The sequence below is a fragment of the Artibeus jamaicensis genome, unplaced genomic scaffold, assembly GCF_021234435.1.
Source record: "Artibeus jamaicensis isolate MK-2021 breed Jamaican fruit bat unplaced genomic scaffold, CSHL_Jam_final contig_585, whole genome shotgun sequence".
Classification (NCBI taxonomy): Eukaryota; Metazoa; Chordata; class Mammalia; order Chiroptera; family Phyllostomidae; genus Artibeus; species Artibeus jamaicensis.
In genome coordinates, this window is record NW_026521894.1 from 19,713,605 (window position 1) to 19,730,132 (window position 16,528).

The 16,528-nt window shown below is 32.8% G+C and overlaps 1 protein-coding gene across 4 annotated transcripts in view; it reads left to right on the forward strand.

The window, feature by feature from the left end:
* The window catches only part of CEP126 (centrosomal protein 126), a 72,832-nt gene that overhangs the window by 44,476 nt on the left and 11,828 nt on the right, over nucleotides 1-16,528 (forward strand). For 3 of the 4 annotated variants that reach the window (XM_037139793.2, XM_053670374.1, XM_053670376.1), the window contains 3 exons: nucleotides 781-979; nucleotides 5,199-7,353; nucleotides 14,084-14,193. In XM_037139793.2, the coding sequence (XP_036995688.2) occupies nucleotides 781-979; nucleotides 5,199-7,353; nucleotides 14,084-14,193 (2,464 nt within the window). The remainder of the gene's footprint in view (nucleotides 1-780; nucleotides 980-5,198; nucleotides 7,354-14,083; nucleotides 14,194-16,528) is intronic. The other variant, XM_053670375.1, reaches the window with a different exon arrangement.

Sequence of the window (16,528 nt, forward strand, 5' to 3'; positions counted from 1 at the left end):
GCAGCAGCAGTCACCTTTTTTATATACCTCATCCCCATCCCACCTCCACCCAAAATCTTCCCTTTGTTCTTTGTTTTTCCTTTTGTACATATGCTGAAATATAACATGCTATAAGTTTCTACAAGATGCAGATTTCTAATAGAAGATGACATCATCCCCTGATGATTTGGGGGTGTCATTCTGGCACACTAAAAGTAGACTCTACATTAAAGGTACCCTCTGTGACATTAAAAAAACATGCTTATATATGTGGTACTGAAAACAAATGCATGCAAGACTCCTCCATGGAGTAAGATCCAAGCACCCAAAACTAATAAGCTAAAATGGAAATTCCTGCCTAACCTGAATCTTTGACCAACTTTATTAGAGTTATAGGAATACTTACTAGTCATGACTTTAACTCAAAGCTAAGGGCAATGCAAATTATTATTATCCAGATAGGAAAGCTCTTAAAGAACTGAGGACTAACTCTACACATCCAAAGGAATTCCTCCTTTATCCTTTCTAAACAATACAGGAATTGGATTTAATAAAGCCATGAATAACTGGGCATTCTTACATGAAGGTGGAGTCCTTTATTAGAACTATAATCCCACAACCATTTTTATTTTACTACTGACTGCCTTAAATTCCCATTCTAATATGTCTATATGTTTCTCCAATATCCGTATATGTGGTTATCTGGACACACACACTACATGAATGTGTCATTTATGTGTATATAAAAAGAAGTTAACTTTATTTAAATGTACTAAGCATTTTTTTATGTATGGTTCACAGAGCTATAGATAATACTTTACCTTCATCACTATCAAAAAATGATCAGAAGCATCAGAAACATCTCTTATCCAAAACCAATTGTGATAAAGAAATGAACGAAAACAGCAGGACAGATTTGGCTGCTAACAAAGATGCATTCCAGCTTAAACTAGTGGAAACTCAGAAACTCCTAGAAGATCAGCATCTAAGCAGTTTGCAAGTATGACATTATAAATATGGTATTAATGTTTTAAGATCTAATAATAATTCTGTCCATTTTGCAGTGTTTTCCACTGAGGAAATGTATGCCATTTGCCAAGTTTAGGCCATGAGAGAGAATGCGAATGAATCAGTACATATTCATCACAGATACCAGAAAAATAATTTCTTAGATTTTTACTTACCTTTTATTCATTTTTCTCTCTACATCCACTATTCTTTTTTATCTCATGTTTAGAAAAATATTTCTTATGAATGTTACTGTCTGACATACATGAAAGCTATTTGAGAGTACAAAATAATACATGTTGCTGTTAGAGACTGGATTCTAAAATGAAATCTGAAAATTATAACACATGTGGCCATTAGTTTCTTAATGAAAATAGGGTACAATCGGCTAGAAATGGTGTTTCTATTCTATCACTTAGGGCACTTACTATGTTATTATTCCACCAGTGAGTGGGGTTTCAGCTGATTTTCCTGAAATGTTCATGCACTTTATTTTTCATGAGTAATTATACACATTTATCAGATTTTTAGTAGACCAATATCAAGATTAAATTCATAACATTGGCCTGATTCATTCAATTGCTAAGCAATTGTGGCAAAGATAAAATAGCAAAGCAGGCAACTTCTTCTGGCTATGATAAACTACCTTCCTGCCATAAATAACTACAATTCTGAATGAAATGTATGAAACAAATGTTTTAGACATTAGATGATAGGTAGTACAGGACATGGTCTTGGAAAAACAGGGAAACAAATGAGATAAACTCTATGATCATAGAAGCTTCTTACCTGGACATATTCTATGGATAACCCTCAAAGAAATCCATGGGTTACCCAACTTCCTGTCAAAAGAAAAAGAAATAAAAAAGAAACTTAACACTCTCTTAAAGAAGACTAAAATCTCGACACATGACATAATTCTCTCAATGTCCAACATTCAATCACAACTTACTAGACATGTGAGAAAGCAGGAGAATATAGTCCATAAATAAGAAAAAATTAGTCAATATAATCAGGCATAGAAACCATTATGGAAAACAGTATGGAATTTTCTCAGAAAAATAAAAATCGACCTGCCTTTTGACCCAGCAATTCCACTGCTGGGATTATATCCTAAGAATCCTAAAACATCAATATCAAAGAACCTATGCACCACAATGTTCATAGCAGCACAATTTACAATAGCCAAGAGTTGGAAGCAACCTAGGTGCCCATCAGTAAATGAATGGATCAAAAAATTGTGGTACATATACACAATGGAATTCTATGCTGCAGAGAGAAAGAAGGAGCTACTACCTTTTGCAACAACATGGATGGAACTGGAAAGCATTATGCTGAGTGAAATAGGCCAGGTGCTGAAAGACAAATACCATATGATCTCACCTTTAACAGGAAGCTAAACAACAAAACAAACAATCAAGCAGAAAAAAAAAAACAAAGACACTGAAATAGAGAACAAGGGGATAGTGACCAGAGGGGAGAAGGAAGGGAAGTTAAGGGGAAAAAGGGGGAGGGATTTGGAGGAACAAATAGGAAGGACACAGGGACGAGAACTAAGGGGGGTGGAAATGGGAGGGAGGTGGGGAGCAAGGGATGGGGGAGGCTGGGATGGGAAAAATAGACAAAAAACTGTACTTGAAAAATAACTAAATAAAATTTAAAAAAAAAGAAATCATAGAGATGATGGAATTAACAGACGGGAATTTAAAACCATGTTTATAAACATTTTCAAGGAATTAAAGTAAAAAGGAACATAATGAAAAAGGATATTTTAAAGGAACCAAATAGACCTTCTAGATCTGAAAAGCATAATATTTAAAATGAAAATTTCACTGGATAGGCTTAACAGTGTAGGCATTACAGAAAAAAAGATCAGTGGACACCTAGACATGGCAATAAAAATCATCCAATTGAATCACTGAGAGAAAAAGACTAGAAAAAATAAGCAGAACATTATTGACCTGTGAGACTATATCAAGAAATACAGCATACATTTAATTAAAATCCCAAAAGGGGGGGGAGGGAATATTTAAAGAAACAGTGACTAAAAATGTTTCATATTTGATAAAACTATAAATCAACATATCCAAGAAGCTCAGTAAACTCCAAGAAGAATAAGCATGTACATTTATGAACACACACAGAGGCAAACACACATCAAAGGCACATGAAAATTAAATTAAATGAGAAGAGGAAAAGATACATTATGTAGGCATGAACAAAGATAAGGTGGACCACTACCTTCAAACCAAAAGACAGTGAAACATTTTCATAGTTCTGAGAGAAGAAAAAAATGACCAACCCAGAATTCTGTATCCAACTAGAATATCACTCTAAAATGACGGCAAAATAGGCATTTTCAAATAAACAACAACTGAATACCAGTGCACAACAACAGCATCTGAACTACAAGAAATGCTACAGCACGATGGTCAGGCAGAAGTATCTATAGTGACAAAGAATAGATTAGTGGTTATTCTGGTGAGCAGGGATTGACTACAAAAAGCATGAAGGAACTTTTGGCAGATGGAAAAGTTCTATATATTGTTTGGTATAGTGGTTACATTGAAAAATTGATCAAAATCCATTCAACTATATACATTTAAAATAAGTACATTTTATTGTACATAAGCATCCTCAATAAAATTGATTAAAACACAAAGCATTTTAAGTCTAATACAATTTATATCAGTAACTTACAAGCAAAACTTGAAGCTTATCATGTTTCATTGTTTAGTGGTGAGAAAAATTCTGGGGAAAAAATCTAGTGTAGTGAAATCAGAAGTTACTGAACTTGTTTTGAAGTGCTTTGGGAGATGAGGCCATTACAGACCTATTCAAATGGAAATTTTAGAGCCATGGACATCATTCATTTAGAAGGACCTTCTAACCCAGACTTCTGTATCTCATTATATGCAGTCTCAAAGGAAGAGGTTCTAGTTTCTTTATCATTACTAATTAAAATAACTCAGCTTCAAAAACAGGCATTGAAGGAGCTACACTCTGTTTTGTCTTCGTGATTAGGTTAAATGACCAACACTTTAAAAATATATCACAGTACTGAAGGATGTGATGGGCAGGTTCCAAATACAAGTAATAACAAACAAACTCTTACGAATTCATTTTCAAACTTGTTTCGCAATAATGTATCAATCAATAAACACAAACTATGCAAACTAAAATACTTCTATAACTGATTTTCTTGATTTTTTAGTTTATTTTCTGGACTGTAAAAATAGTATATTTTGGTTTAGTATCAGAATATTTAACTTTTAAAAAATTTGTGAAAAATCATGGAACACTAATTTTCTTTCTTTGAGTCCACCTAACTTTTTTACTACATTTACAATTTAAATTATTCTTGAATTTATTTCTACATAATACAAAATTAATGTATTCTAGATATGTTTAAGAAATTAGAAACATTTTTAAACATTTACCATACTTTGAAGTAATAATGAAATTTTATTAAAGACTGATAAAGTCCATAAACATTCAGTGACATAGTTATGAGAACATCTATGGAATTTATTGAAATTATTACTCTGATAAATCTCTAAAAAAGAGGCCCCTAAAAATCAAGTTTTCAACCCTAAGTCCATATTAGAATAATTTAGGGGATTTTAAAATAATAATACCAACCCATGGATCCCATCCAAATATTAAATCAGCAGGACGCACACATAGGTGTTTTTACAAAGCTTCTTATGTAATTCAAACCTGCACCCAGAGTTGAGAACTCTGCTGTGTAGACCATGACATTAACTTTTATTTTTTAAAAATGTAGCCCTTCCAATAGGAAACGCACATTAGAATCATAGCACTTTTAGAAGTTTCATTCGAGTCCAGTGAATGTTTCAGGAAAAAATACCATTTGTAAATAACATTTTCAGGATTTCACATGCTGTTATGAAATCTTCATACTCTGGGTGTTATAGCAATAGCAAAATTATTTTCTAAGCTATAACTGTCTAGAACAATCGGATAGTTACCTTACGCAACAACTTTATTACTAAAGTCTTTGTTAGCTCCCTTTTTTCACTCTGGGGACTACTCTAGGAATATAGACTCTTTGTTACACTGTAAATAATCATATTACTGTATTTTACATCCAAGAAGAAATGGGCTCAGTAATAACAATGTGTTGAATGGAAAATTTTGGCATTTAAAACAATTTCTAAGCTATAAAACTTTGTTCTTTTTTCTTTCAGAAATTTCGTGATGAAGTTTATCAGATAACAAATTCTGAAATCCTTTCAAGTGTAGACAGTCTTGAGGCTGGAGAACATGAAGAAATCTATTTAACACTTATTAATAAGGAGCCTTCCACATCAATCCAGCAGAGTTCTGTTTTCCTCAAATCAGCAAATCTACAATCAACTAATCTAAGCTGCTTTGATGAAGATAAACTGTCATTCTCTAAAACTCAACATATAAATAATTGGCTAATAAATTTAGATGATCCAAATACTCAAAATGCCAAATCTTTCTCAGATATTTTAAGTAAAACTAATGTTCTGCCTTCACGTGAATGTTTTTATAGTAAAGAACAAAATCCATCTGCTGTATGTAGAACTGCGGAAAGAGCTACAAATACTGCCAATAATCTAGTAGGCTTTGTATGTAGTCCACCCATATTTATACCCGATAAAAAAAGCAAAAAGACCTCTGAAAATAGCACTGTGAGGACAACTGACTCCTGTTCTGGGGCATCCAAAAGGGAGAGCCCTTTTGGTTCTGAAAGACCAACATTTAAATTCAACAAATCCTGGAACACTCCAGATTCTCTCACTCAAGAGATGGCTACAATTTCAGACAACAAGAAATATTCAAAATTAACTCAAGAAAATAGAACTACTTCAACTCCTATTTCATTTGTACCTGTGGCAACACCTTTATTTTTGTCACCTAATACACAATCAGCTAAACCTTTACCAAAGAATAGTATGCACATAAAAGAAATCAACCCAGTGCAGTGTTCTGATAAATTAGGAGAATTGAAAGATGTTAAAAATGAAAAGATAAAATATTTTAATTGTAGTACAGAAGAATTGCCTTTATTTTCAGACAATTTTCCAGCTGCCCATATACCTCACAACTCTGATTCAAAAAATAAAAAACAGAAAATAACTAAAACATCTGCATCATTGTCTAACATAATTTCTAATTATGACTTAGTTGGTCAGCACAAAAAAATGAGACACAATATTCATGAGAGAAGCAGTGTAAGGTTTCTTAAAAGTATTTTAAAAAAAGAATCTAAGTATGAACATGATTATTTCGAGGCACTAGTTATAAATCAAAGCTTTAAGTTAGGAAATGAAAAAGCAGAAGCTATCAGAGATAGTATTGAATTAACAAAAGAAAAAGGAAAAAGTGCAGAAGTTCCAAAGACTATTAAAAAACTGAGGTGGTTTGATGAAGCTGGAGATACAGGAAAAAATGCTAAAGATAATCATTTACTGAAAAATAAAGTAGAAATATCTCAACAGTGGTCTCAACCACTCCACATTCAAACTGATCAGGGTACTGCCAGCAATATACTTAGTGTTCCTTCTTGCACTGTAAATTCTGCTGATACAAAAAAGCCCATGGATGATTCTGTCTCTGAAAACGTTGCTGTTTTGGGAGGATCTGGAACTAGCCATGCTTCTTGGAACTGTTATGTATCTTCAGATTTTAACATTGCTAAACAAGCCTGGTCAGCCTCAGAAAAAGAAGAAAGTAAATCTCCTACTATACGTAGCAGTAATTCTAAAACTCAGAAAGCTAATCTACAAAGAGAGAAAGCAAAGGTAATTAGAACAAAATCTGCTAAAGTTCAGTCGGGGTTTGTATATCCAAACAGAAAAGGCACAGTTATTCGAACACAGTCCGCAAGCAAAGCCAACACATTTTTACAAGCTCAGGGTAAATTAATTGCACCTCATCCTCCTAAATCTCCATCAAATATTAGGAGTGATAAAAATATACAAGTATCTCAGTGTCATTCAGAAATGCCTGAAAATTCTCAAAATGTTATTACAAATAGCTATTTTAATTCAAAACATATGCTTCCAACAGAATACAAGTTGAATCAGTGGAATAAAGAAAGCAGTCTTCCACTCTCACATGTTTATTCTGACTCAGTCACTGTGGTGCCATCTCTACCATATTGTTCTTCTGAGTGCCACACTGTAGCAAAAATAAATGATTCAAATAGCACCGAAATTTTTGCCCACCAAGATGGAACATTATATTGCACCCAAAGGTGTCCTGTTTATGAAGAAAGTCATCACTCTGTGGCTTTTGGACCTATTAAAGAAGAATCTCTTCCCTCATGGAAAAGACAGCATAATATTCTGAGTCAAAATGAAAAGCCTGCTGGTAAGAATAAATTTACATATTTTTATAAACAAAATGTACAACATTTAAAATTCACATAAAAATTTTCTTGTTAGGGCATAGCAGTATATACCTTATAGATATTAATGTTAAAAACTTTATAGAAACATTTTCCTTGTATCCTTATCTATCTAGAAGCAGTATTTGCTCAACTAAAATCAGAAACTTTTGCTAGCCTCCATTTTTTCTATGACTTTTCTTGTTAGTTTAAAAGTGGAAGGACAAAGAATAGGGTCTAATTCTTATCCCATGTCATTTATTCTGTCATCCCCAATATTACAGTCAAAATGTCTATCAGATAATCACAGTAAAAATGTTTAAATTATTCTAAATAAATGAATAAATGTTATAATACTTTCCTTTACTTTTAAAAATGTTTGCTAAATTGAGTTGTTATAAGTTAATGATAGGTGTGCCAAACCCTTCCATTCCCTTTCTGAGTGGCAGCTCTACTGTTATAGATGTTGGTTTTCATATAGAGAAAAAATGATAGCGTTCCTTTAAACATTTTTGAAAATTATTTTTCTACAGAATGTCATTGCCCTTTGTAGCTGGTGATGCCTCGTGAAGCTACTTTCCTCTGAGGGAATGGACTAGGAGCCCATAAATTTTTCTACCAGTGGGAACCAGTCGCCTATTGAACAATAGATAGGACTTGGAGGAGAGGTGGGGAGAATCAGAAAAGCAATGCTTTCCTTTTCCCAAAGATATGAATGCATATTGAAGAGATAGAAATTGAGAGTTAATTTAACATTGAATATATAAAGTCTTCAGTTAGACCATGAGATTTTAAGAACCAGGGCCTTTTTTGTAATTCATCACTGCATCCAAAGGTCCTAACTGTGCCTGGAACTTAATATGCACCCAAACTTTTCTTATAGTGAATGGACACAAGCCATATTGGCAGATGGAAAGCTTTAATCCAAAAATCTTTTGTATTTATCTATAAAAACCTGGAATAAAAAAAATTATATCTCTCACCAGAGTGGAATCATAAAAGAACTCTTCCACTGTCACACATTTGTTCTAACTCACTGTGATGCCATCTCTTTTTATCCAGCCATTTCACAATATAACTTCAGTTTTCACACTGCCTCCAAAAGATGAAAGCATGATACAGATTTGACATTCTAAAGTGATAGTGATAGATAAATTATGATGCTTACCTTTTTTGAGTTCCTTCTCTGTGCCAGTTACAGTGCCAAGTGTTTTATACTTATTGTCGCATTTATAATTCATGACAACCCTGAGAAATAACTATTTCTATAACACCACTGGCAAAGAAGGAAATAGAATTGCTCAAGGACAAGAACTAGTAAATAGCAAAATTGGTATTTTAATCCAAATATCTATGACTCCAAGTTTTATGTTTTTTCCACTAAAACTATATAATAAATATCAAAAATGTTATATATATTAAGTAAAATTTATATCAGTCTAAGCTGATCAGGAAAAATATTAAGAAACATAGTTTGTCAATAGCTTAAACATAAATGAGTAGCATATTAAAGTTATATTCTCATTCTCTGATAAAAGAATATATATGTTCATCTGGAGAAACCAATATTTAATCAGATGAGGTAGTTCTTAGGGATGTTTGTATAAGAGACAATGGAAAATTTTAATGAATTTTAACATTTTTCAGCCATCTTTTTAAAGAGATAGAATTATTCAAACTGTTGTATATGTCTGTACTTCCTAATACAGTGATTATACATAGAAAATCTAATATTACCAATACTAAATACTTTGTTCAGTCAAACTTATTTTTGAAAACAATTTAAATACTGAGCATTGCAAATGAACCTTTTACTAATACTGGATTATAGTTCAATGAGCATCTGTTCATTTTTTCCCTACTCTCCTACTTTCCTACTTTCCAGGTCATTTTTATTCACACTCAGTGTATCCAGGGTTGGAAACTATGGAGCCTCTTCCTCTCCATTAGCATTTCTAGAATGCTCAAACAAAACTCTCCAGTAAAAACTCGATTCCCCTGAGGCCCAAGCCATTCAACTATACCACCTCCTGACCTCTCAAGTCATTTCTTCCCTCAAAGATGACTTTGGCATCTGGTTCACATTCTACCTTTCTGTGCAGTCTTTACCAAAATACTGCTAATTCAGCATTTATGGGGCTGAGCCATCCAACACTGATCTCTCAATTCTTGCTCATCTCTAATGATTTTCTGTAACATTCTGCCCAAGTACCCATTTCCTATGTCATCTCCTGAATCTTGTCAACACCCATAACTTCTCTACATCTAAAATCAGTGATTCCGTTTACATCATCCTCTCTGACTACAATATGGTATCTGTACAACCATGTTTAGACCATGGGACAGAATACAGTCTAGAAACACACCCACATATTTTAGACCCACATGCTTGATTTTTGGCAAAAGTGGTACTGCATAGCAGGGAGAAAAGACCTATCTTTTCCCTAAGAAGTGCTAAGTCATTTAGATGATCATGTAGTATTAGTAAAATGACCCTTAACTTACACTATACATAAAACTCACTTCCAGGTAAACTGTAGATATAAATATGAAAAGTGAAAAAGAAATGCTTCTAGAAGATAACACAGACTTTAGAATGGACAGGGATTTCCCACCCAGACATAATAACACTAACCATTAAGGAGAAGATTGACAAATTATACATGAAAATTAGAAACATCTTTATCTAAAAATACCATTAAGATATTGAAAAGGCAAACCATGGAGTAAGAGAATATATTTATAATATATAGTACTCCGAACCATGGAGTAAGAGAATATGTTTATAATATATAGTACTATTATAATATATAATATAATATATATAATAAATTATATAATATATAACAAAGAGCTCATATCCCAAATACATGAAAAATTCCTACAATTAATAAGAAGAAGACAACCCAATTATATCAGTCAGAGTGCAACTAGAAAAACAGAACCAATAAGATATATTAAGATTTATTGCAAGGGCCCTGGCTGGTGTAGCTCAGTGGATTGAGTACAGGCCTGTGAAGCAAAGGGTCACTGGGGTGGTTCCTGGTCAGGGCACATGCCTGGGTTGTGGGCCAGGTCCCCAGTAGGGGACACATGAGAGGCAACCACACAATGATGTTTCTCTCCCATGCTTTCTCCTTTCCTTCCCCTCTCTCTAAAAATAAGTAAATAAAATATTTTTTAAAAAGATTTATTGCAAGGGATTGATTGGCTTATGTAAAAATGGGGGTTGTCTAGGCAAATCTGAAATTTTTTAGGGCAGCTTATCAGGAAAGGAGGAGTAAACTGAAATTTCTATCCACCAACAGAATTTTTTATTCTCTCAAGGAAGCCTCAGTCCAGTTTTTAAAGCCTTTGAACTGATTTAATCAGGTACACACACGATTATTTAGGATAATCTCCCTTAAAGCAAACTGATTATGGATTTGAATAACATCTATAAGATACCTTCACAGCAATACCTGCATTAGTGTTTGACTGAGTAACTGAGGACTGTAGATTAGGTGACACATCCAAAAGACCATCACACCCATATTTTTAAAGCCAAAATATCTGAATGAGTTTTTCACAGAAGAGGATAGCCAACATGGACAATAAACCTCAGCTTCAGTCCTCAGGAAAATGGGCATTAAGACAATTAACATAAAGGTTTATTTTTATTTTTGGTAGTAAACCTATCATAACTAGAATTTTTATTGAAGGCTAGAGATTTGGCCAGTGCGAACTATATTATTTTTGCAAAAATAGCAAGTTTTTCAGTTATTAATTAGTAGATAGTATTTAAGTTCATGCTTGTGAGTGGAATAATACATAGTTTTAAACATGTACTATGTCTTCTCCTGGGGTCAATAATGTACGATCTCTAAAACTGAACATCTATCTATCTACACAAAGAACAGTAAAGCACAAAAACAAATAATTATGTTACAAAACAAGGAAGTATAAAAATATCAGTAGATCTTGTCTCTAGAAAATTTATGAACAGGGTGAAGGAAGGGAAAAAATCCTGACTTAGCAATTATATGGCCAAGTTAATTTTCATTTAAGGCATTTTTAAAGCCCTTCAAAAACGCCAAGATAGGGACTTCACAAGATAGGGAAGACAATTCCAAGCACAGAGAACAGTCTAGAAACTTTGTCCAAATTATTTCACTTAGAATATCTCGCATCTAACCTTACTTACCATTTAGCATCCCCATATGGGTGGGAGTAAACGTAATTGGTGCTTTCTAAACTATAGGTGATGACTTAGTGGATTGTGAAATCAACCTAGTAAGTGGTAACTGGAATTTTTTAATGAAATATAATTTTAGAATCAAATTGTTCTAGAATAAAATTTACCAGGGTGCATCATATATTGTAAGGGTAAATATATTTCACAAAAATGTATATATGCATTCTGGCTCACTATGCAAGGTATGTTTCTTTCTGTGAGACAGTCAAATCAGAATGAAAATTACTAGCATGGAGGGTAAGAGCTAGAATTTTGAATTTTAGAAATTTAACTGAAGCTAAATCCCAGATCTTGCTGTTGTCTGACTCTGTAACCTGAGACAAGATATTTATCCTCTCCTATGCCTTAATTTATTTGTAACATTAGTGATGACAATAGTGTCTATAGCTTTAGAACAGCCAGGGCAATTATAAATGCTCAACAAATATTAAGTAGAATTATGTTACTATTTCTTACTTTTACTATTACTTCTTACTCTAAAAGATCAGATGTTCAGTTACTAACCAACATTCTTAAAAGTTGAAAGCTTTTGTGTCTTTGTTATTATATAGATTAGAATGACATACAGTTATATGTAGTTATATATGTGTAGTTATAGTATATGCATATAACTATATACATATATATGGCTACAATATGGATATATATGTAGTAGCTATAGTAACAAATTGGATTCAATTTTCAAACTCATGTTGTCTAGTACATAATTTCAGGGCTAAAAATATGTTCACTTTTTATCTTGTACCTGAACGTTTATTGCAAAAGTACACATGCACACTCCCATAATACTTTTTAAGATATTTGTGTACTTACACACACTTACATTCTGTGCCCCAGACTAGTTGAATTTTCTACCTTTCGGCCCCCACAAAATTTCTTAACATCTTCATCATTGTTACTTTGTGACTTTGCACATAATGTTCTTTTTGACTGAAAAAGTCCTTTTACTTGGAAAACTACTCTTCCTTTAAGACTGAGGTCAGGCATAACCTTCTCTGTGAAACCTGCCTTGATTCTTACAAGGACACTCTGCCCTCTGTACTTTCACTTAATTCTGTTTATGACTTTATGTACAATTTATGTGTGTCCATTTTACTGTAATAAGCCATTTAAATCTTTCTAAACTAATGGACTCCAAAATTTGTTAAGTATCACTTTTAGTAAATATTTGGAGCACATATATTTATGCCATAAACATGTATTACTGTACTAATACACATTAAGCACCTTAACCAGAAAGAGAAATTTTTAAACACTAAGATAAAAACAAATACTTTAAAAATAATTCTGAAATTTTGTGTTTTATAAATAATACACTTTAATTATAAAATAATTTTATATATAAAATATTTTTCTATCATATATTATTAATAATCCTCTGAAAACATAGTTCAAATGCCTTATCAATTTCAATGACTTCATTTCATGTACTATCATTAGTTAATAGCTCCAGGCATGATATGTATTCAGGATGAAGTTTATTATTATAATTTTGGGGTAATTTTTACTTGTGATCCTATCCTTGTTAGAAACATAATTATACTGTCATTGCTGTTATGTGGCAAAGAGATAGCAGTGAGAATAAGAGGTGTGTCAGCTGTGCTTTTCTTATCTACCTGTGCATAAGTTATTTCTATTATCTTTGATCTATGACTTGGCAAAATATATTTTAATTAGTAATATACATAGAAAAATAATACAAATATTTATTCACCCATCGCTCACCTTAAATAATAAAACATTACCCATGTAATTGTGGCCCTACAAAAGTCTCTTTTAGGTTTTTTCTCATTTTATAAAGACTCATTCGGATACTACAAAATATCCATAATCCACTTACTAGAGCACATATAAAACTTAGCATGTCGAAGAAAGCAAAAATTCATTAATGAATAACACTGCCAACCTCACACACTTAGAATTTCTACTCTTCCTCCAAGATAACTTTGTTTCTGTGTGCAATAAGTGACCATTTATCTTCCAGACTGACGAGGGTGCCGATATTAACCACATACAAATTTCCGTCCACAGTTGGAAATCTGGGAGTGCGGAGGGCCAGTTATACAGGATTTTGAACTGCATGGGCAGTCAGTGCCACTAACATCGCCCACCCCACATTATTCAAGGGTCAACTGCACCACCATAGTATAAAGTTTAATTATTAATTTTTAGATCATAAACATAAAGTAAAATTCTAGTATGTTCTTCCTGCACAGCAGTGATTTATTTTGGTGTTGCACCACACTTTGAAGGTCACTGCTCTAAACTGTAAACCCCTCAAAAGCAGAGATTTTGTTTAACTCATCCTTGCAAATGTGCCATGAATAATGCATATTAAGAGGGTATTATATAAAACGATAAAAGTTTGCTGACCGAAACAAAGTTTTTCTGTGATGTTTGAAGGTAATTGGGAAGTTTTGTTGGGTATATACTACCTACTCAATCTTTATAAATTTGACATTGTCCTGGCATTTTTTAAGATTCTGCTGTTACGAGAAGAAAACGAGTTGTTGGAAATAAAAAGAGAACTCTTAGAGCAGAAAAACAAAACCCTGGATCTGTAGGACAGAAGTGCAGTGAGCAAATGAATGTAAGTACATTGTTTGTAAAAATCCCTATTGAATGGTGGGAAACTGCTTGAAAAACAGAATGTTCTTAAGGACTGTGCTCTTGCTATAAACTGCACCACAACACAAATATAAGTGTATCCATAGCTATTGTGAAGCAGCCTTGGAATCTATGCTAGGAGCTTGCTGTACTAACTTATTTGCTACATAGTCAACTGTGGAAAGAAAACTGAGATTATTCATCATTCACAATAAAGTTACTTAAGCATACATTAAGAAAGAAAAAAGAAAAGTAAATTAGATCCATATTTAGAGGAAGAAAATATGCTAATCACATAGACTAATATAGTTCCCTGTGTTTAAATACTCTGTTTGAATCTGAGCTTCCTGGAAGACATGCTAAAAAGAAAAATAAGATGGTATATAGGTGTCAGCAGATATTGATAATGATTTTGTTTGAAGTATACTATTTAAAAGACATTTTCCAGTGAGGACCTTAAAGTTCATAATGGACACATCCATATTAACAGTCAACATGAATAAATAGGGAGTTTCATATGGCTGTTTGAAGTAGAGATCTTTAATAAAAGTCAAAAGCATAATACTATTAATTTTAAAATTAGTGGAGGCAATTCTGTGAGACTAAGTAAATGTGACATAAATATAACATTTTCTTAGAGTCTAATTTGATCAAAGGATTGAATTTAAAATATTAAAAATTCTAGGTGAGTGAATAGCATTTCACTTGGAGTTTCTACTATAAATACCACTTCTGATGTTTTTATAGAAGTGACATAGTACCTTATGAAGAATTTCTGTTCTAAGTTATAGGTTGAGGATACTATTATTTGCATGTTATAGAAGCTATTGATTTTTTATATGAACACGATTATTCATATGGAGAACAATCAACCATAATATAACTTATTGGCAAAACAAAAGTCATTTATTTATGTAAATTAAGTTGTTCAGTTATCAATATATTCTTATTAATATCATAGTATTTATTATAAACATAACTTCCTGATTACAAATATTATAGTGCCTAGTAAGTTCCCTTTTTAACTTCTTTATTATTCACATCAAACATCTCAAAATCTATAAACAGAACGAAATTTTTCTTTATTTTTATTTTATTATTTTAAATTTAAAAGTAACATGTTGTTATAACAAAAAAGGGACAAATTAAATTTTAAATGGCTATTATTAGTGTCTTCTTTAAATTCATCTTTATTTTTCCAAGTCTTACCCTGTTCTTCTTTGTCTTCCTCCTTTATCTTCCGTATTATGGTCTTTAGAATGTCATATTTGTCTTTCTTTCCAAGAGCCATACCTCCACTTTCACATACACATCTTCTACTCACATACCCCCTTTACATAGGCTCCGAAGTTAGCTTTAAAATATAAGTTAGTGTTCCTGCATCAAAATCAAGTTTGAAGTGTAACTTTCTCAATTCTATTGTTTTGCTTTGATTTGAGGTTTGGGGTTTTGAGGGTTTTTTTGGTTTCTGGGTTCAGTTACTATAGCACTGGCCCGTCACCTTCTATTAGGAAATATATTTTATCATCCTGGAATTTTTCCAGCCCACTACTTCTGTGTGGAGAGAATCTAAGAGAACAGTGAAAGACAGGAAAAGCACTTCATGCCAGGGTCTTAGCCCAAGGTGTCCCAAGTCTGTGATGGAAATGAGGCAAGGCTATACAAGAGCTGTTGAAGGAGGCCTGTTGCAGAAACCTGCATTGGTTAGTCTTCAGCTCAGACTGAACAAAGGCGAGGTCTAGTCATAGGCTGGCAATTTTATCTCCTAAAAAGTCATTTCTTAAAGTGGAACAGAACGACAGTAGGGAAGTAAAGTAGAACCTAGCCAGGGAAGGAGAGTTGGTATCCCTCAGAAAATGTTAAGGGGGTATACTAATTGCCAGTGCTCTGAGATTGCCCATTTCCCAAGTGCTACGCAGGTTTAAGGCAGCTATTTCTGATTTAAGTTTTGTCTTCTAAAATACTTGACCTATCCTTTGACAATAGCCATAATCCGAGGCTTTAGGCTAGTAGGTGTGATTTGCCCTTGCTATGACAAATCAACTAGGTTATAAACCTTAAGGTAATTTTTTTAACTTTTCTTTAATTAGCACTTTTTATTGCCACCCAACTTCCCCCTTCCATATATCCAAGACAACACTGCAACCTGAACAGTTTTCAAAATTGACATAAAACATTTTTTAAATATTGTGATATCATAGAAAGGCCTTATTTCAGTTATCCTTGATTTCTACTTCAAAAACAAAGAAAATATTCAAGTTACATGAACAGTGATAGTTGAAAATATATATAGCAAATAACACTTTCTTAAGTCAATG